A 21,203-nucleotide genomic window follows, 5' to 3' on the forward strand; every position below is an offset into this window, starting at 1 on the left:
TTTCTCTGTGGCATGTGGGATCATCCCAGGCCAGGGATCGAATCCTGTGTTCCCCGCATTGGCAGATGGATTCTTAGCCCCTGTGCCACCAGGGAAGGCCCTCAATTATTTCTTAAATTTCAATTAATTATGGCTGTGCTGCGTCTTCCTTGTTGCGTGTTGGCTTTCTCTGGTTGCAACACCCCCTCCATTCTTGTCCTAAACAGTGAGATGTTCACCAAGTGAGTTGTTTTCCAGGAACTGGGAGTCAGCGGCCTCTCAGTTCAGTTTGGTTCAGTCACTCAGTCGTGTCCGACTCTTTGCGACCCCATGAATTGCAGCACGCCAGGCCTCCCTGTCCATCACCAACTCCCGGAGTTCACTGAGACTCATGTCCATCGAGTCAGTGATGCCATCCAGCCATCTCAACCTCTGTCGTCCCCTTCTCCTCCTGCCCCCAATCCCTCCCAGCATCAGAGTCTTTTCCAATGAGTCAACTCTTCGCATGAGGTGGCCAAAGTACTCAAGTTTCAGCTTTAGCATCATTCCTTCCAAAGAAAACCCAGGGCTGATCTCTTCAGAATGGACTGGTTGGATCTCCTTGCAGTCCAAGGGACTTTAGTTTGAGCTTAATTGGCTAAGATTGGATAGGCCCACCGACCCGCCAACTGCGCGTGCGTAAGGGTCCTCTCCGTGACCTTTTGAGGTCAGAGGGCAAAAACTCCACCCCCCCAAGATCGTGGTGAGTGCCTCCATCTTCCCAAGAGCAGAGGCCTGGAGCCTAGTTACACCTGCACACAATGGCCATGGCCCACCTTTTAAGAATCACCCTTCCCCACGCTCTGCACACCCAGAGCCCCTGCCGCTTTAGTCTTCATCCCATCAGTACTTTGAACCCTTGCCGTCCGGGAGGTGGATCTGAGGCCTGCTCCCTCTCTCTGCACTTGGTTGCCTTGAGAATAAACCCTTGCTTTGCTGCAGACTTCAGCGTCTCAGCTTACTGCACGTCAGGCAAACCAACCTGGTAATACCTGCGTGTTGTGGTACAACCATCAGCACCGCCTACTTCCAGGCTTTTTCATCTTGCACAACTGAAACTCTGTTCTATCCAGCAGCTCCCTGTTCTTCCCTCCCTCCCCTGCCCCTCTGCCCGCATCCATCCTTCTGTCTCTCTGACTCCCGTGGGCCCCTCACACAGGTGGAATCACACAGTGTCTGTCTGTGTCTGGCTCATTTCACTAAGCACATGCTTTTCGAGGTTCACCCGTGATGCAGCATGCTGCAGAGTTCCTCCCTTCTTAAGGCTGCCCTCACGTTCTTGAGTGTGTATGCATCACCTTTTGTCTGTTCATCTGCTTATGAGTGCTTGGGTTGCTTCTACCCTTTGGCTGTGGTGAATAGTGGATGTGCAAACATCTCTTTGAGACCCTGCTTTCAATTCTTTCAGGTGTATTCCAGAAGTGGGGCTGCTGAGTCACGTGGTAATTCTGTGTTTAATTTTTTGAGACCCACCATACAGTCTCCAACAGCTGAGCTGTTTCACGTTCCCACCAACAGTGCACAAGGGTTCCAGTTTCTTCACCTGTTGCCTTCTGGGTTTTTATTATTATTATTATTTTTTTAATGGTAGTTACTAATGGGTGTGCGGAGAAGGCAATGGCACCCCACTCCAGTACTCTTGCCTGGAAAATCCCATGGACAGAGGAGCCTGGTAGGCTGCAGTCCATGGGGTCGCTAAGAGTCGGACACGACTAAGTGACTTCACTTTCACTTTGCACTTTCATGCATTGGAGAAGGAAATGGCAATGCACTCCAGTGTTCTTGCCTAGAGAAGCCCAGGGACTGGGGAGCCTGATGGGCTGCCATCTGTGGGGTTGCACAGAGTCAGACACGACTGAAGCGACTTAGCAGCAGCAGCAACAGCAGCACTAATGGGTGTGAGGTGGGGGTTTGCTTGTGTTTTGACTCAGTAACATTTTCTTCGGTCAGCTCTGACTATTCTTTAATGCTGCTTGGCCTGGCTTATTCGGGATAACCTAGCTTGGTCTTGCTCTCTCGCTTCCATTTATATTCCTTATCCCTCAGCGTTCACTGTCTTTTTCTTTTGTGTTCTGGAAAGGCATCCTTACTGAGTCAGCGTCATTGATTCAACTCTCCAGCTTCTCAATTCTGCTCTTTCCTGTTGGTAAAACAGCTTGCTCTGCGTTTGTATTGTTGTTTCCTAAATCTTCCTTGATTCTAGTGTGTTGTCTCTTGTTGGCTTTTCCTTAAGTCTTTCTGTTTCTTTTTCATAGAAAAGAAGGAAAGAGAGTGTTTGTCTCTCAGTTGTGTTCGACTCTTTGCAACCCACAGACTGTAGCCCACCAGGCTCCTCTGTCCATGGAAATCTCCAGGCAAGAATACTGGAGTGGGTTGCCATTTCCTTCTCCAGGGGATCATCCCAGTCCAGGGATCGAACCCAGATCTCCTGCATTGCAGGCAGATTCTTTACTGTCTGAGCCACCAGGGAAGCCCCCTTTTTCATAAGAGGCGGCAGGTCTTAATTAAATGCCTTTGAAGACGACTGCTTTCTGAAACTTCCCTTGGTTCCCGCAGTGATGGACCTTGAGTAGCCGTTCCTGGCCTGCAGGGCTCTTTCTCCTGCCTGCGGCCTTTTGTCAGAGGTTCTGCGTTGTCTTCAGACCACCAGGTTGGGGTTTACCAACAGAGCCCTCGCTCCTTGTCTTTGTGGAGCGGTGGAGGAGCCAGTTCTTAGATCTGTAGGGAAGACAGGGTGCTACACAGTGTTTAACCTGGTTTCCAGGCTTTAAGGAGTGCAGCACTGTCCAGCTACAGTAGAATTATTTCATTGACTCATTTTCTGATGTAACAAACCAGGGACTGCAAACTCCTGGCCAACAGGCAGCAAAGCGCCCACAGGCTTTATTTTGTTGTCCTGCTCAGTGTCTAACATTTGCCCTTTTAGTGCCTTAAAGTGGGCATGGTCCGCCAGCTCACCATAGCGCCTCGCCCGCCCTCTTGTCTCATCTCTCGCCTTCTCTCTCCATCTGGTTTCTGCTTGGTGCCTGACTCTGTGACCCCTGCCCCTACACGTTCAGAAAGCGTGACAAACGTCAGCCCTCGGTGCCACTGGGGCTCCGTCTCTGTTGGTCCCACCTTATCCCTTCAGTTCGCAGGACGCTGCCTGCAGGGGTGGGGATGTTCGTTATTCACCAGTCCACACATTCATTCACCGGCCCCACTGTGTCTCTAAGTTGTGCTTGGGGCTGTGGATACAGCGCTGAATGTAACACAGAGGGGACCTGCCTCCTCTCAGCGGCCAAGTAGAGTTATTCCTGTTTTGCAGGAAGCTATGGTAGCCACTTGATTAAAATCGTTCCTTTATCTTATCTTGATTCCGACTTCTCTCCTAGTTACCCAGGATTTAATCACAACGATCAGTCTTTTTTTTCCTGTAAGAACATTGAAATCAGATCAACTGAGCTGGTTGGTAGAAACAAAAGAAAAAAAACCTCATTATTTTGCTTTGTAACTAAAACTGCCTTAGATATAAGATTATTTGAAGTAAAAAAATTTTTTTTCAACTGTATGGGTGCATAGGACCATTTAAGCTGGGAATTACCAAGTGATTGGACAAGCTAGTACAAAGAAATTAAGTTGATGCTTGGTTTTACATTATTTGGCTTCTTTGTTTGGAATTTTTGTAGCTTGTCTGTCTAATAAGCCACCAAGACTTTCTTGAAGCTTCCTTGCCATCAGGGTGCTGGTTAGAGAGCAGGTCTGCCTGGGAGGGGTGTGTCTTAAGGCATTGGAAGAATCCTGGCATGCAGACGAATTTCCTACCTCTTGTTTGCTGAACTGTGGAAATATGTTTAGCAATTTCTGGGAACACTGTGCTGACTTCTCTTGGAATATAAAGCATGGATGTGACAGCTTGCCGACCTGCAGGTGCGAGTAATTTGAATGCAAAGTAAAGATGCAGTCTAGCAGGCCTGTTTGGCTCACTGCTTGCTAATAGTGATAAGGTCAAACTATCTTTCCATTAGAGTCCTCCGTTCATCGCATTATTGAACATTTGCATGCTAGAATTTGCAAAGTGCTTTTCAACAGTTTTCTCTTTTGCTAATGAAATGACAGCATTAATGGAGTTCAAGGCTATGAAAATGGATGCTGGAACCTCCAGCAGTTTATTAAGAGCAGTATCACGTGCTTGGCATTTATAATTACAGTGATTCCCCCTGCAGAGTGAGTGGAGAGTCAGATGCAGAACTCAGGTCTGACTCTAGACTTTTTATTCCCTCCACCACCCCTGGAGTTTGCTTTCTGAGATGTATTTATTAGGTGACTGAAAGAGTTTTAAGGAGGCAAGTTGTGATTCTACCAGAAAAATTTAAAACTGTTAATCTCTTGCTGGGCTCTGAAAATGTTCCAAGAAGTTTTCATAGCCAAATTCTGATCGAGTCACTGGGGGAGAAATTCCTTTGGTTCCTGTGAGTCAGGCTACCCTGAGTTGGCCCTAATGAAGACAGAGATATAGCAAGATCTGCTCACCTCTGCCTTAGACAGTAAGACCCATAAATGGTCCTCCTTATAAAGCCTGGGATTTGAGTGGACAGGGAGCCATTATGAAAGCTCTTAGGGAATAATTGTTCACGAAACAGCTGATTCTGCAGAAAGTGTTTGTGGAGATAGGGCTGCAGTCTAGTTCTCAAAGGAAATAGCCTCGAACGCAAGAGGTGCTTGTCACTGTTTGGTTTAGGACTGTGGTACTTCTCTCCTTCCGTTCTTTAGTCACAGATAAGCCCAAGAGACCTGTGGACTTGTGTCCAAATCTATCCCTGCCAAGGAAGCTCGTGCTTGAATTGCACAAGTAATCCATTGGGATTCTGTAAGAGGATTAGTTGGTTGCATCAGATGCCTAGCACTAGAAGATACTAATATTTTACTTTATCTGCTTCTTGTATAGGTTCTGAAGCCAGGGCTAGAGGCAGACTTTTTAATAAAATGTTGTAAAATGTAATAAAATAAAAATGTTTATTCAGGCATTTTCACCATTTGCTCCTCTGTCCCCTCAGCTGTTCTTCCTTTTTCGTGATTGTGTATCTACAGGTGTGTTTACTCCTCAGTGACAGCTTGTGTCTGGCTGGCTCAGCTGCCTACAGAGTCATGGACTGAGTTGCTGCAGAAATCTTAGCTCTGATCTCTTGTCTGGTCTGAGCCCTTGCCCCACCCACAGCACCTGTCTCATATATAAATGTTTCTGGTCACAGGTAACAGGCTGGAGAATTTGAGAGAGTTAGATGAGTTGGAAGGGTCATGACCCCCAGGAAAACAAATCAGGTTCAGTTCAGTCACTCAGTCGTGTCGGACTGTTTGCGACCCCATGAACCGCAGCACGCCAGGCCTCCCTGTCCATCACCAACTCCCGGAGTTTACTCAAACTCATGTCCATCGAGTCAGTGATGCCACCCAACTATCTCATCCTCTGTCATCCCCTTTTCCTCCTGCCCTCAATCTTTCCCAGCATCAGGGTCTTTTCAAACGAGTCAGCTCTTCACATCAGGTGGCCAAAGTATTGGGGTTTCAGCTTCAGCATCAGTCCTTCCAATGAACACCCAGAACTGAGCTCCTTTAGGATGGACTGGTTGGAGCTCCTTGCAGTCCAAGGGACTCTCAAGAGTCTTCTCCAACACCACAGTTCAAAAGCATCAATTCTTCAGCTCTCAGCTTTCTTTATAGTCCAACTCTCACAATAAGTCAGGAAGTGAAGTTTATTAATCACAGCGAGGCCTCTTTGTTTCCATATTTGATTTTTCTCTCCTGCTGTCCTCATCCTAATGCTTAGATTTTGTCCTGCTTATAAGGATGGAGGAAGCATCTTCAGAAATAGAGCAATTGAATTCACCACCCCACTTATCCCGCAAAACTTTCCCTGTGTTTTGACCCTCTGCTTGTCTTAAGTACCAGAGGGGAAACTTGTGTGGGGTTGCTATGTTCTCCTTCACGTGTTTTGTGTCAGTTTAGTAGATTAGATACCTGAGTTTCTGATTTATGCGTGAAAACGCTTCCCCTTCTCTCCAGATGTGTCACAGTTGCACGTTTCACATGTTTTTGGCTCTGAATGATATTGACTGACTATCAAAATTCTGTTGCCAGAATTCATACATGCTCTGTGTATGTTTCTCAAAAGGCAGATCAGGTGGTCTGGTATTCCCATCTCTTTCAGAATTTTCCACAGTTTATTGTGATCCACACAGTCAAAGTCTTTGGCATAGTCAATAAAGCAGAAATAGATGTTTTTCTGGAACTCTCTTGCTTTTTCCATGATCCAGCGGATGTTGGCAATCTGATCTCTGGTTCCTCTGCCTTTTCTAAAACCAGCTTGAACAACAGGAAGTTCATGGTTCACATATTGCTGAAGCCTGGCTTGGAGAATTTTGAGCATTACTTTACTAGCGTGTGAGATGAGTGCAATTGTGCGGTACTTTGAGCATTCTTTGGCATTGCCTTTCTTTGGGATTGGAATAAAAACTGACCTTTTCCAGTCCTGTGATCACTGCTGAGTTTTCCAAATTTGCTGGCATATTGAGTGCAGCACTTTCACAGCATCATCTTTGAGGATTTGAAATAGCTCAACTGGAATTCCATCACCTCCACTAGCTTTGTTCATAGTGATTCTTTCTAAGGCCCACTTGACTTCACATTCCAGGATGTCTGGCTCTAGGTCAGTGATCACACCATTGTGATTATCTGGGTCATGAAGATCTTTTTTGTACAGTTCTTCTGTGTATTCTTGCCACCTTTTCTTAATATCTTCTGCTTCTGTTAGGTCCATACCATTTCTGTCCCTTATTGAGCCCATCTTTGCATGAAATGTTCCCTTGGTATCTCTAATTTTCTTGAAGAGATCTCTAGTCTTTCGCATTCTGTTGTTTTCCTCTATTTCTTTGCATTGATTGCTGAAGAAGGCTTTCTTATCTCGTCTTGCTATTCTTTGGAACTCTGCATTCAGATGCTTGTATCTTTCCTTTTCTCCTTTGCTTTTTGCTTCTCTTCTTTTCACAGCTATTTGTAAGGCCTCCCCAGACAGCCATTTTGCTTTTTTGCATTTCTTTTCCAAGGGGGTGATCTGCCTCTTGAGAAATTCGTATGCAGGTCAGGAAGCAACAGTTAGAACTGAACATGGAACAACAGACTGGTTCCAAATAGGAAAAGGAGTACGTCAAGGCTGTATATTGTCACCCTGCTTATTTAACTTATATGCAGAGTACATCATGAGAAACACTGGACTGGAAGCAGCACAAGCTGGAATGAAGATTGCCGGGAGAAATATCAATAACCTCAGATATGCAGATGACACCACCCTTATGGCAGAAAGTGAAGAGGAACTCAAAAGCCTCTTGATGAAAGTGAAAGTGGAGAGTGAAAAAGTTGGCTTAAAGCTCAACATTCAGAAAACGAAGATCATGGCATCTGGTCCCATCACTTCATGGGAAATAGATGGGGAAACAGTGGAAACAGTGTCAGACTTTATTTTTGGGGGCTCCAAAATCACTGCAGATGGTGACTGCAGTCATGAAATTAAAAGACACTTCCTCCTTGGAAGGAAAGTTATGACCAACCTAGATAGCATATTCAAAAGCAGAGACATTACTTTGCCAACAAAGGTTCGTCTAGTCAAGGCTATGGTTTTTCCTGTGGTCATGTATGGATGTGAGAGTTGGACTGTGAAAAAGCTGAGCACCGAAGAATTGATGCTTTTGAACTGTGGTGTTGGAGAAGACTCTTGAGAGTCCCTTGGACTGCAAGGAGATCCAACCAGTCCATTCTGAAGGAGATCAGCCCTGGGATTTCTTTGGAAGGAATGATGCTAAAGCTGAAACTCCAGTACTTTGGCCACCTCATGCGAAGAGTTGACTCATTGGAAAAGACTCTGATGCTGGGAGAGATTGGGGGCAGGAGGAGAAGGGGACGAGAGAGGATGAGATGGCTGGATGGCATCACCGACTCAGTGGACGTGAGTCTGAGTGAACTCCAGGAGTTGGTGATGGACAGGGAGGCCTGGAGTGCTGTGATTCATGGGGTTGCGAAGAGTCGGACACGACTGAGCGACTGAACTGAACTGATACTTTATAGAAGAGAATTTGACATAAGTTGAAGTTTTAATGTTTCTGAAACTTGCATAACCTAGGAATTGATCCTTCTTTTTATAGCAGATGATTTTAATAGTGTCAATAATTTATAGTGTCTGTGTGTTTAACTTCTTATATCCTGAAAGGCTTTGACAGTTCTGCCTTTCTGAGGCTCTATGAAGTTGAGGGTGGTTTCTTCAGAAGTTTGGAAACTTGGAAGATATTAAGAGCTAACATGCTCTGGGAGCTAACATGCTTTGGGACTTCAGTTTCGAGCAGTGGCCATATAAAGTCCCCGCACTGCTCTGCCTATAAGTAGGACAGGAGGGGATATAGGGACATAGACATGCCCAGGGAGCCGCTGTCAGACTTGCTGCCCAGCAAGAGGTCACTTTCGCTGTCTCTCAAGTGGTCCCGGGATCTCCAGTGAAGCCCACTGATCCATGTCCCAGACTTCAGGTCCTCCCAGGAACCTTCTCAGCTGAATTCGCTCTGCTGGCTCTTGGTAAATGTTGTGGTTAACTCAGACTAACCTCACCATAACCCAAGGATGATCTCGCTTAGCTGAACAGACAACATTGAATTTATCTGATTATCCTTCATGCCATTGTTCCCCACCATAAGTGTGATAAACTGGTCATTTTGATGGCAATTTTGTTTCTCCCTGTGTATTTATTGTGTATGGGTTAAACACATATGTTAATATGTATATATTACATGGTAATGTGTACAGGGATAAAATGTACCCAAGTAGAAACTCCAGCTTTGTTGCTCATTTCAATATTATCTTTCTATTTATTTTTACTTATTTTTATTTTTATTGAAGCATAGTTGATTTATAATGTATTTGTTTCAGATGTATAGTAAAATGATTCAGTTTGATATGTAATATTCCTTTTCAGAATAGGAATATAATATTCCTTTTGTAGCTTTGCTGCTTTCCAGTCAACTCACTTAACCTCTATGGGAAATCTGTATAGTTAGGGGTCTGGGCCAGAAATTTGAACTCTGAGCTCTTTTGCTAGACTAATATTTTGATATTATCTCCCTGCTTGGTATGAGCCAAATACAGCACCACCCACATCGCTCTCTGAGGCTTCCTTTCTGCTTGTTTTCCAGAAATGTGAAAATAAAAACTGGAGACTGGTTCTTCGAGGAACGAGCCAAGAAATTTCCAACGGAAGGTAAATGCTCTTAAAATGTTTGCTGAAGTGAAATATATTCCTAGTTTAAAAATATTTGGTGGTAAGACTTTTGAATATGAAAAACTTAAAAAGGTGTGGTATATGGGCTTCTGTCTGGTCCTCCTGTTCCTTTTGTCTGAATGTTCCTGTCTTTGGCCCTCAGTTCAAGTGGCCACCGCCTTTGCTTCTGGGGCTTCCCTCTGTGCCCACACTTACCCCAGCTCTAACCCCGCTAGAACCTGCCTGTTCTCTGTGAAGTTGCCCTGACCTCTGCCCTGGGAGTAATGTCTCCTTCCTCCCAAACACTGGCTTGGGCATCTCTCCCATAACTGTTAAAAGTGCCCCGTATTATATCATCATTGATGCCCTTCTTTCTCTCCATCAGCAGACACTCTGCCTTAAAAATCCTGTTAGCTCCTTACAGCCCCAAACCTTGTTTATGATAATTGATCAAAATGATGGAATGAATCACTGAAGACCACAGTGAGAGAACTGTGTTAGAATTTAACAGATTCTGGTGACTCTGATGTGAGCACATGTGATTATCTGCGTCGAGTGTGTGTTTGGTCTCCGCACCCCAGATGTTTTTAAAAGCACTAGCCAAGTTGGTGTCATTAGTAGCTGGGCGTCAAGGCCTTGGAGAGAACAGGACATGCTTTGGTTACAGAAGTGTCACGTGAGAGGATGCGGGCTGGGCAGATGAGAGGATAACTTATCAGGCAGAGGTGTATTTACGCGTGGTCAGAATAAAGCACAGAGCTGTGCCCCCCTCCTGGGCGTCGAGGTGGTGATCTCAGGTGGCCCCGGCCTGTGGAGGCTTGGAGCTGGTTTTCCGTTCCTGGCCAGAGACCGAAGTTAGGCTGCAGCAGTGAGAGCCCCAGATCCCAGCCGCTAGACCCCCAGGGGCCAGTGACCAGGCCCTGGCCCATCAGCTGTGTAGAGATGTATTTACACAGAGAGAGGAAGCAGCGAAGCAAGTAAAGTGTCTGAAAGGAGGAGAAAGGGTACGTGTGGACACACACACGTGGACTCTGAGTTGTGCCCTCGTGGTAGTTTGAATCACTTGAAAGATTGAAAGCAGGAGGAGAAGGGGGCGACACACGATGAGCTGGTTGGATGGCACCACGGACTCCATGGACGTGAGTTTGAGCAAGCTCTGGGAAGTATTGAAAGACAGGGAAGCCTGAGGTGCTGCAGTCCAAGGGGTCACACAGAGTCAGACACGACTGAGCAACTGAACAACAGAACATACGGGGCGTTTCTTCCAGGGTTCCTTTGGCCAGTTGTCCTGCTTGCCTGGTCCTGAGTCAGTTTTGGTTTATCTCAGGGTTCTCCCGTGTGTGCGCACACCTCTTAGCCAAGACGAGTCTAGCGAAGAGGCCTCTGGGTAGTTGACCTCACTTACCACTAGGTGACACCCGCTCCCTTTTGACCTCCAGGGAGCCTTTCTGCAAGTATGTAGTCAGGAAGGTCTCCTGGACTCCGAGGATGAGGAACATGTGGTCTTTTATCTCCTATCTGGGCAGCAGGACTCAGTTCTTCTCTCGCTCCTCATCTTGGGAGCGTCTGTCCACATGAGACGAACTCGGGCTGTTCAGCCAGGGGCCCATCTGCCTCCTGTCTCAGTGACACGGGTGTCACCCTCCTCTGTGACGTGTGACCATGAGGAGTGCACACAGGGAGCCTGGGCTGACCTAGAGGGGGTGGGGTGGCCGCAGACACTGTGGGTGGTCGGGAGGAGACAGTCACGATCTGAGGTGGAGAAATAAGCTGTTTAGCCTTAGCTAAAGCGCATGCATGTTGACACATAAAGGGAGTCATTCATCTAGAGTGCTAATGCTCCACTTTTATTTTAATAAAAGCACCTTGAACTGAGGTTTAGTTGGCGGCAAATTCTCCCCTGAATTACGTTCCTGACTCTGCTTATTGAAGAAAAAGTGACATTTCTGCCGAATTTATTAGAAATCTGGAGGAATGTGCAACACTGATGGGATTGTTCAAGCTGGAAAAAAAAAAAAGTAGCAAGTGTGTATGATTTTTATCTAGACCTGTGTTTCTCCATCCGTTTTTCATTAGTGTCCTCTTTCCAGCCTACAAACAGCCTTATCAACACTGTTTCCCAAATATTACCCATTCATGAAAGTTTAATAGCACAGATATGTTGCATAACTATGTATGCATGGAAGGTTCGTCTTTGTGTATGGAAACCTTTTGGAGCAGACCACAAACTCTTGCGGTATCTAAGATTTTTTTTCATCCTCCAAGCAGTGTTTGCTCCTTGAGGGCCATCAGCCTGTGTCTACCCAGTACACCATCTAAGCAAGCATGGCCACGTGGAGTCTTCTTGTTTATTGCTTTGTTCCTTGAAAATATTTTTTGGTTGGAAGGTGTAGGGGCTTCTTCAGGTGGTATGTAAGTTCTCATTTTTTTTCACTCCTAGTCCTAGTTCATAAATAATAGGTCTTTAGGGAGTGAAGTTTCTGTTATTTCTCAAAACCAATTCAGTGAAGACATCCTGGAATTTTTTTTAGTATGTTGTTGGCAGTTCTGGTATCATTATTTCAGGTAGGGAAGTTGATTTGCAGGCCAGACCATGTGTGTGCGTGTGTGTGTGTGCATGTGTGTGTGTGCATATATGTGTGTGTGCATATGTGTGTGTGTGTGCATGCGCATGTTGCTACCTCATCTTTTCAGCATTCTTCCTTTAAGTGAGGAGAAGTAGGTCAATCCACCGGGATAACCTAAGACCTAAAAAGGGGAAGAGGAAAGAAGTTATACCAACTTCCTGGGTTTCTCTCCCTTGTCCAGCAACTTTTCCACCAGAATGAAACCATCAGTAAGAAAAAAAAATTAGAATAATGCAAGTCAGCCTAGGCATGAATCGTCCTTTTCAATTTGTGTCATTTTCATTTTCCCCAAAGTAGGATGCAAAAGAGAAAGCGAATCCTTCCTTCTCTGCAATGCGTCCTCAGTGCTGAGATGCCTCGTCTTCCTGTGGCCCAGTTTTAGTTGAGTTGGGCTCAGAAGGTGTGGAGAGAGGAAGAGATGTGCTGCGTGGGGGGTGGGGGGTCATGAGGAAGACCGTGCGCCTGACCACAGGTGGGCGGGAGGAGACGGGTTGGCAAGGGGGCTGCTGCAGGGTTATCCAGACAGGCAGGAATTCCAGCTCACCTGTCTGTGCCCCCAAAAGAAACTTAGCTGAGTTGGGGTGCTCCATCAGATGAGTGCCAGGTAGGAAAACAGAGGCCACGCGCTGATTTGAAGAGACGGTGTTGAGGGACTTGGTTAGAGAGGTGTTATTGGAGGGCCTGGAAAAGCAAAAAGAGACCGTGAGGGAGCCACAGAGATGTGGCTGCGGGGAGCAGACACGGCCAGGCCTCCTGCCGCGTGGATCTGATGGAGACAGGGTGAGGCCCCTCCTTCTCGCGCCCTCTCTGGGTGCTGTGCTTAGTCGCTCAGTCATGTCCAACTGTCTGCAACCCCACGGACTGGAGCCCACCAGGCTCCTCTGTCCATGGGATTCTCCAGGTAAGAACACTGGAGTGAGTGCCATGCCCTCCTCCAAGGGACCTTCCCAACCCAGGGATCAAACCCATGTCTCCTGCATGGCAGGTGGATTTTTGCCATCTGAGCCACCAGGGAACCCAAGAATACTGGAGTGGTAGCCTATCCCTTCTCCAGGGGATCTTCCCGACCCAGGAATCTTTACCTGGCAGATTCTTTACCCATTGAAATACCAGAGAAGCCCTCCCTCTCCCTGCTGGGCCCTACTAGGGAATCTAAGCTCCTGATGTGTTTGAGAAACAGTGGTTCTGCATATTACCTAGTGTGTTTGTTGTAACAGTGTGAACTCAGCTCTCTCCAACCTTCAAAATCCTAAGTGGAAGCTAGGAAAACAAGAGGGTGGCTTAAACCTCGAAAGGGGATGAGACGGCTCAAACCAGTGTCTCTTTCTAGGCATTAATTATCTATTACTGGATAAAAAATTGCTCCCAAACTTAGTGGGTTAAAACAATCTTATCACTTCGCATGATTTCTGTCTTCAGCTGAAGGCTTGCCTGGGGCTGGAGGATCAGCTTTCTGGGGGCTCACACGCTTACCTGGCAGTTAGTGCTGCTGGTGGTGAGCGGTGGGGTTCCTTCACCCCGGACACCTCCAGTAGGCTCCTGAGGGTCCCCCCACACAGCAGCTGGCTTCCCATGGGGCAAGGGACACAAGACAGGCCAAAGCAGAGCTCTGCATTGCGTTTTCATATTTTAAAAATGTTGTGATGAAATATTAAGCATTTTAGCCATGTTTAGCTATACAGTTCAATGGTATTAAGTACATGCATTTGTTTGGCTACCATCACTACCATCCTTCTCCAGAATTTATCATCCCACGGTCTCCCCTCTCAAAGCCCCTCATAACATCTACTCTATTTCCTATTTTCTATCTCCATCAATACATGGCCGAGGGTCAGAAGTCACGCCCTGACACTTCTTCTGTGTCCTATAGGTCAGCTTTTTTCAGGGCAGAAGGGACTACGTAAGGGTGTGACTCAGGAGGCAAGACTCACGGGGCCCTTCAGGAGGCTGGCTACCACAATTCTGACATTTCTCCCACCCCAGCGTCTGGAATCCTCCTCCTGCCTTTCGTTCTCACTTCCAAGGCCGCAGATCCTAGCTCATCCCCATGCCTCCACCTGCTTCCCCCATCCTCCACTCTGTGAAGAAGGAGATATCTTTTCTCTTTTAAAAGTGGTATTTTCTGGTTATAGAAGTAACACCAGTTCATGGCAGAATATTTGGGAAACGCAGAACAGTATGCCAAAGGCAAGAATAAGTCCACTGAGGGTCAGTACTACTGTTAATTACACGCACGCGCACATTCTCGTGGCCCCCTTTCTGGGTAACCCTGTACATGTGGGGGCACACACAGACTAAGCAGTTTTTCTAATGTGTTAATGATCAGACTATATATATAGGCTTTTGTCTTTTAAAATTCAACTTGGCATAAACCTGTCCTTATGCTCTTATGAGACTTCTTCCAACGTACACCGATGACTGCATAAAATACATCAGATGAACGTACCACCATTTATCAGCTTGTTCCCTCTCGTCTGCGAGTGTATCACTGCAGTCAAATTGCCGTGTTACAGATGACTCTGCAGTGAATATCCTATACAGGCATCTTGGCATCGGTGTTCATTAGATTCTTAGAAGGAGAATGACTGGTCAGAAGTGTGAGCACTGGAGATGCCTGACGTGTTTTGCCAGATTCCACTCTGGGAAACACGTGTGTATCACATGACCCCGGCATGTTCAGGCCCAGGAACGGCCCCCTCGTCACCCTCTGGCGCCCGTTAAATCATCCCATCTCTTGAACATGATTCCAAGTTACCTTTGTGATTTTGTTCTGAATGTGAACTTAATATGCATTCATTTAAAAGATGTTCAAAATACCTCACCCTGACAACTGTTTACCTTTAGTGCATATCATTTCTGTTCTTTGAATATACGTATCCATGGTTGAGTGTGTACGTATAACTGTGTAACTCTATGTACACATTTAAAAGAGCATTTAGACTAAACCATAAGGAACTGATGCTCTTGGGTTAAAAATAAAAAAATTGAGTAGAGGCAGTTTCATGTGAGTAGAGCTAATATGTTTGTCTCTCTTGGAATGTGGCGGTATTTATTTAACCAAATCGCTATTGTTATAAAGTTAGGGAATTTCTAGTTTTGCTGTTACAATTTTGGGGGTTTGTAATCTTATTAAAATATTTTAAATAATATAAAAAATAATAAAAGTGCAGTGAACATGCTTGTAGATAAATCTTTGGCATGTCTCTGAGTATTTCTAGAAGCAGAAGGACAAGATGAAAGGCTGGGAACATTGCCTTCAGAAAGGGTGTACCCGTCTCGCAGGACGAATTGTCCTTAAAAACAAACAACAGCTTTGTCGCTTGTAAAACCACATTGGTAGTCCAAAGTAGTCGCTTGCTGTTTTCTTTGAATTCTTGTAATGACTAATGGGGTTGAATATTTTCTACCTTTTTGACCTTTTGTAGGTGTTCTTCATGTTAAGCGTACTTGCCCTCTATGGTCATGTTAATTGCATATGTGTCTTTATGTTTTCTGACATACAGACTTTTTTTCCCTTGTCGATCATCAGATCTGCCTTTTCCTGTGTAATTTCTTTTATGCTCCAAGAGCCCTTCTTCCCCGTGCCATTTGTTACATACCCATCCATATTTACTTTCTTCTAACTTTATGGATTATTTGCATTCAACTGTTAATGCATCAGGAAGCCAGCTCTAATGTAATTCTCCCAAGCATCAGTTTTGTCTGTACAATCTACCCCACCGTCAGTCTCCTTCCCATGGGCTAGTAACCCAGGGCCATTGAGTCACACAGCTCTGGGTGCTGCTCACCTCGTACCCCAGCCGGAGCCCCGGGGGGTTGACCATGTGGATGTCACACCCAGGCTTTGAATCCTTTGAGGGCAGGAGCGATGAGCAAATGAAGCAAGGACCGAGCTGTTTGGAGGTGAAGGAGCTGCTGTACGCAGTACTGTCTGTTACCAGTGGTGGCACTGAGTAGGCGGCTAAGAGTGAAAACTTAGAGTTCTTTTCCTTGTTGGCATTCAGAAACCCACAGCTACCTTTAATGTCAATTGGAGTAATTCCAGGAATCATTATCCCCTCTGTCACCCCATTTCCTTCTCAGACGCTTTACTCACCTCTCTTAATGGCCACTATTGGATATGTCCCACTTAAGATAAACGCTCCCCAGATTTCCTGGAGAACAGACAAGGTGTAAGTAATAACCCAATAAAGAGTAATAAGTATTAAGTGTGGCAGTTTGTGCTAATTTTCCAACCATTACAAAGATTTAAAAACAAAAAATTTCAGCCGCCATTCTCCATTTTGCAGGGAGAGGATATGAAAAGTATTTTAAATATCTTGTTTTCCCTAAATTTTTTTTCCTGATTATAGACTGGCTTTTTTTCTCCAAGATTTTGTAAGTTGATATAGTTGTGTTGTCTTAAAATAATTCCTTAAATGCCACAGTCACAGTTCGTTTGTGGTGTATCAGAATGATCAAAACGCACAGACGTTCAAGGACAGTCTTTAGGCAGCTGCCTGTGGTTCTGGGATTGTTACCTCCCGCTCCACCCTCAGTCACTGGGCAGCCTCTGTGCAGAGGGCTTTAATGTGGCTTCCAAGGCCCCTGCTCCAGGGTCAGCGAAGCGCTATTTCATATTAAATTCAAAGTTCCTGATTCGGTGGGATCAAGTGAGGCCCAAGAGTATATACAGACATCTCTAGATAACTGCGAGGGTTTTGGTCCCTCGGTCCCTTGGTCCCTTGGTCCCTTGGGTACCAAGAACTGAGGATGCTCACATCCCTAATGTGCAATAGTGTAACATTTGCATGTAACCTATACAGATGTTCCCATATACTTATAAGGAATCTAAAGACGATTTAAGCCCCTAGTGCTATGTAAGTACTATGTAAATAGTCGCCAGTACGCTGCAAATTCAAAAGTTTTGCTTTTTGGAACTTTCTGGAATTTTTGGTTTTTTGAAAATTTTCCACCTATGGTTGATTGAACACAGATGTGGAACCTGTGGACAAGGGGACCAATATATTTAACAAGTCCCCAAGTAATTCTTCTTACGCACTTTAAAGTTTGAGAGGCAGTGGTGAAGTAGCACATTTAATGAACAATGGTGATGGAACTTTTCTAGACCATTAGTAACGGGAAAACAAACTGAAACTCATCTTTACTTTTTGACATCTGCTAAGTGTGTAAAGACAGCGCCCTCTTCTGGCTCCTTGTTGTACATGCACATGTTTTACTTTTTTCTTTTCAATTTTTTTTTAAACTTTATTTTATATTGGGGTATTGTGATAGTTTCAGGTGAACAGGGAAGGGACTCAGCCACACATAGAAATGTGTCTATTCTCCCCAAAACCCCTCCTATTCAGGCTTCCGGTTAACAGTGATCAGAGTTACATGTGGTATATAGTAAGTAGGTCTGGTGATCCATTTTAAATATAGCAGTGTGCACGTGTTTTTAATTTTTTACAGCCATGACTTGTTACTTGAGCTTAAAATCAGAAAGCGCACGACACTAATACTTTTTAAAACGAATACTTTTCAAGTTTAAAAATGGTCAAATGTGATATATAAACAATATATTGTGGCTTTCACTCTATTGTTGATAATTGGGGAAATCATGTAGGAAGGCTGCACCGATAACAGAGCCTCTGTTAATGGTCTCAGGGATCCACTGTATGACTAGCCAGGATTCCCTCATGATTATGAAGGGAAATAATTTTTCACTCCCCTTCTCAGTGGTGAATGTGATTTAGTTCTTCGTGTGACTTTTCAGAGTTTTATTCTTGGATGTGGTCCAGCCGATCTGAGGGCCATCATGACAGCATCCGACTTGCTGCGTGGGCCTGAAACACTCAGGCTTGTGAATTAAAGGAAGCGGGTTCCAGTAAACGTGTGGAGACTATCACAAGGCCTGCCCTTGTCACCTCTGTGTTGGCTGGCTCAGTAAAGCCCTTGCCCCACAGTTTAAGAGGATTCTACAAAGGTGATTCCGTCAAGTTTTCTGTAAGTTACAAATGCAGTATCTAGTGCTTACTTTCTTGAGTGTGTCTTTATGAAATTCTGTTTATTTTCAGGTATACAATTTTGCATATGCTTTTGTCTTAAAGAAAATGTGGCATCTTACTCCGGATATTTTCTCCTCCCTACTCTCTTTAGGAGAAAAAGACAAAATCGGTACCCACGAAAGAGTGTGCTGAGATGATTTTCAGAAGTCAGTTTCCCTAATTGGATTCCTTGTCACATCCCTGACAGATTTTTGGACTGGTCCCTTTAAACCAGTTAGAACACAAGCTATCAAGTCAGATTATGATTGATGCAGTGACGTAAGAGCTTGGCCTTCAGACATTTTGTTCGCACCCCATGTTTCTAGGTGATAATCTTTCAGGGGGTATGTTCTTGAATTTAGTCATCTTTGATTTCATGATGCCTTTGGCTTTGTCCACAGCAGCAACTCAAAAATTGAATTGTTTAGACTGTCCAAGTTTCTTTGAAACTATCAATTCACCCCAGATATATATATATAGATATATATATATATATATATATATCTCAAATATTCACAAAGAGACTAGAGTTCTCTTGCTGCTTTCTGGGCCCCAGCGATCCTCCCAGGACTGTTGCTGTGCGTCTGTCTGTTCCACATCCTCCATGCTCTGTCCTCCACCTCCTCATAGTGAGATTGTCTACATAGCCCACATCTTTGGTCCCAAATTATCAAGACCAACTTGCCATCCATCATCATTTTTCCTATTTAAATGAAGACAATGGGAAACCAAGGTGAAATAGTTGAACTGAATATGATTTCTGAATTAAGAATTCATATGAAGGTCATGGCATCTGGTCCCATCACTTCATGGGAAATAGATGGGGAAACAGTGGAAACAGTGTCAGACTTTCTTTTTTTGGGCTCCAAAATCACTGCAGTTGGTGGCTGCGGCCATGAAATTAAAAGACGCTTACTCCTTGGAAGGAAAGTTATGACCAACCTAGATAGCATATTCAAAAGCAGAGACATTATTTTGCCAACAAAGGTCCGTCTAGTCAAGGCTGTGGTTTTTCTAGTGGTCATGTATGGATGTGAGAGTTGGACTGTGAAGAAGGCTGAACGCCGAAGAATTGATGCTTTTGAACTGTGGTGTTGGAAAAGATTCTTGAGAGTCCCTTGGACTGCAAGGAGATCCAACCAGTCCATCCTGAAGGAGATCAGCCCTGGGATTTCTTTGGAAGGAATGATGCTGAAGCTGAAACTCGAGTACTTTGGCCACCTCATGCGAAGAGTTGACTCATTGGAAAAGACTCTGATGCTGGGAGGGATTGGGGGCAGGAAGAGAAGGGGACGACAGAGGATGAGATGGCTGGATGGCATCACTGACTCGATGGACGTGAGTCTGAGTGAACTCTGGGAGTTGGTGATGGACAGGGAGGCCGGGTGTGCTGCGATTCATGGGGTCACAAAGAGTCGGACACGACTGAGCGACTGAACTGAACTGAACTGAACATGGTACATACATACACAATGGAATATTACTCCGCCATGAAAAAGAACAAAACTGTGTCATTTGTAGAGATGTGGATGGATCTAGAGACTGTCATACACAGTGAAGTAAGACAGAGAAAAACAAATATCATATATTAATGCATATATGTGGAATCTGGATAAGTGCTACAGATGAACCTATTCATAGGGCCAGAGTAGAGACAGCAAATGTAGGGCACAAACACGTGGGCGCCAAGGGAGAAAAAGGTGATGGGGTGGGATGAATGGGGATTTGGGGGTTGACGTATATACATTACTGTGCATAAAATAGATCACTAATGAGAATCTACTGTATAGCTCAGGGAACTCTACTCAGTGCTCTCTGGTGAACTGAATGGGAAGGAAATTAAAAGAAGAGGGGAGATACACACACACACTTACAGCCGATTAACTTTGCTCTACACTAGAAACACACAACATTGTAAAGTAGCTATACTCCAATAAAAGTTAAATTTTAAAAAAAAGAACTCATATGTTTGCATGTTTAGACCAGACTACTGATTAGGGTAATTTCCAGGGACTATCTTGACAATTGGACATTGAACTATTTATATGAATACATTTTTAAAAGGCCAGACACATATATACTTAAACAATAAATCATTTGAAATTGCAAACTCCTCATTCATTTTTTCATTGTTGTAAAATATGCATAATATAAAATTTACTATTTTAACTAAAGTGTACAGTTCCATCAGTTCAGTCATTCAGTCGTATCTGACTCTTTGTGACCCCATTGACTGCAGCACGCCAGGCCTCCCTGTCCATCACCAACTCCCAGAGCTTGCTCAAACTCATGTCTATCGAGTCAGTGATGCCATCCAACCATCTCATCCTCTGTCGTCCCCTTCTCCTCCTGCCTTCAATCTTTCCCAGCTTCAGGATCTTTTCCAATGAGTCAGTTCTTTGCATCAGGTGGCCAAAGTATTGGAGCTTCAGCATCAGTCCTTCCAATGAATGTTCAGGACTGATTTCCTTTAGGATGGGCTGGTTGGATCTCCTTGCAGTCCAAGGGACTCTCAAGAGTCTTCTCCAACACCATAGTTCAAAAGCATCAATTCTTTAGCACTCAGCTTTCCTTATGGTCCAACTCTCACATCTGTTCATGAGTACTGGAAAAACCGTAGCTTTGACTAGATGGACCTTTGTCGGGAAAGTAATGTCTCTGCTTTTTAATATGCTGTCTAGTTTGGTCATAGCTTTTCTTCCAAGGAGCAAGTCTTTTTTGATTTCATGGCTGAAGTCACCATCTGCAGTGATTTTGGAGCCCAAGAAATTAAAGTCTGTCACTGTTTCCATTGTTTCCCCATCTATTTGCCATGAAGTGATGGGACTGGATGCCATGATCTTAGTTTTTTGAAGGATGAGTTTTAAGCCAGCTTTTTCACTCTCCTCTTTCACTTTCATCAAGAAGCTCTTTAGTTCTTCGCTTTCTGCCATCAGGGTGGTGTCATCTGCATATCTGAGGTTATCGATATTTCTCCTGGCAGTCTTCATTCCAGCTTGAGCTTCATCCAGCCTGGCATTTCACATGATGTACTCTGCATGGAAGTTAAATAAGCAGGCTGACAATATACAGCCTTGACGTACTCCTTTCCCAATTTGAAACCAGTTTGTTGTTCCATGCCCAGTTCTAACTGTTGCTTCTTGACCTGTGTACAGATTTCTCTACATACAGATCCGTAGCATTAAGTAAATTTTCATTGTTCTTTAAACATTACCAGCATCCATCTCTAGAACATTTTCCTCTTGCAGAACTGCA

At 44.7% G+C, this 21,203-nt stretch overlaps 1 protein-coding gene across 2 annotated transcripts in view; it reads left to right on the top strand.

The window, feature by feature from the left end:
* SYTL3 (synaptotagmin like 3) overlaps positions 1-21,203 on the top strand; it is a 95,992-nt gene that overhangs the window by 23,519 nt on the left and 51,270 nt on the right. For both annotated transcript variants that reach the window (XM_086318579.1, XM_086318580.1), the window contains one exon: positions 9,231-9,295. In XM_086318579.1, coding sequence (XP_086174705.1) covers positions 9,231-9,295 — 65 coding nt within the window. The remainder of the gene's footprint in view (positions 1-9,230; positions 9,296-21,203) is intronic.

The sequence above is a fragment of the Bos grunniens genome, chromosome 9 (genome assembly GCF_055505025.1).
Source record: "Bos grunniens cultivar Pamir isolate PY7600 chromosome 9, Bosgru_T2T1.0, whole genome shotgun sequence".
Taxonomy (NCBI): Eukaryota; Metazoa; Chordata; class Mammalia; order Artiodactyla; family Bovidae; genus Bos; species Bos grunniens.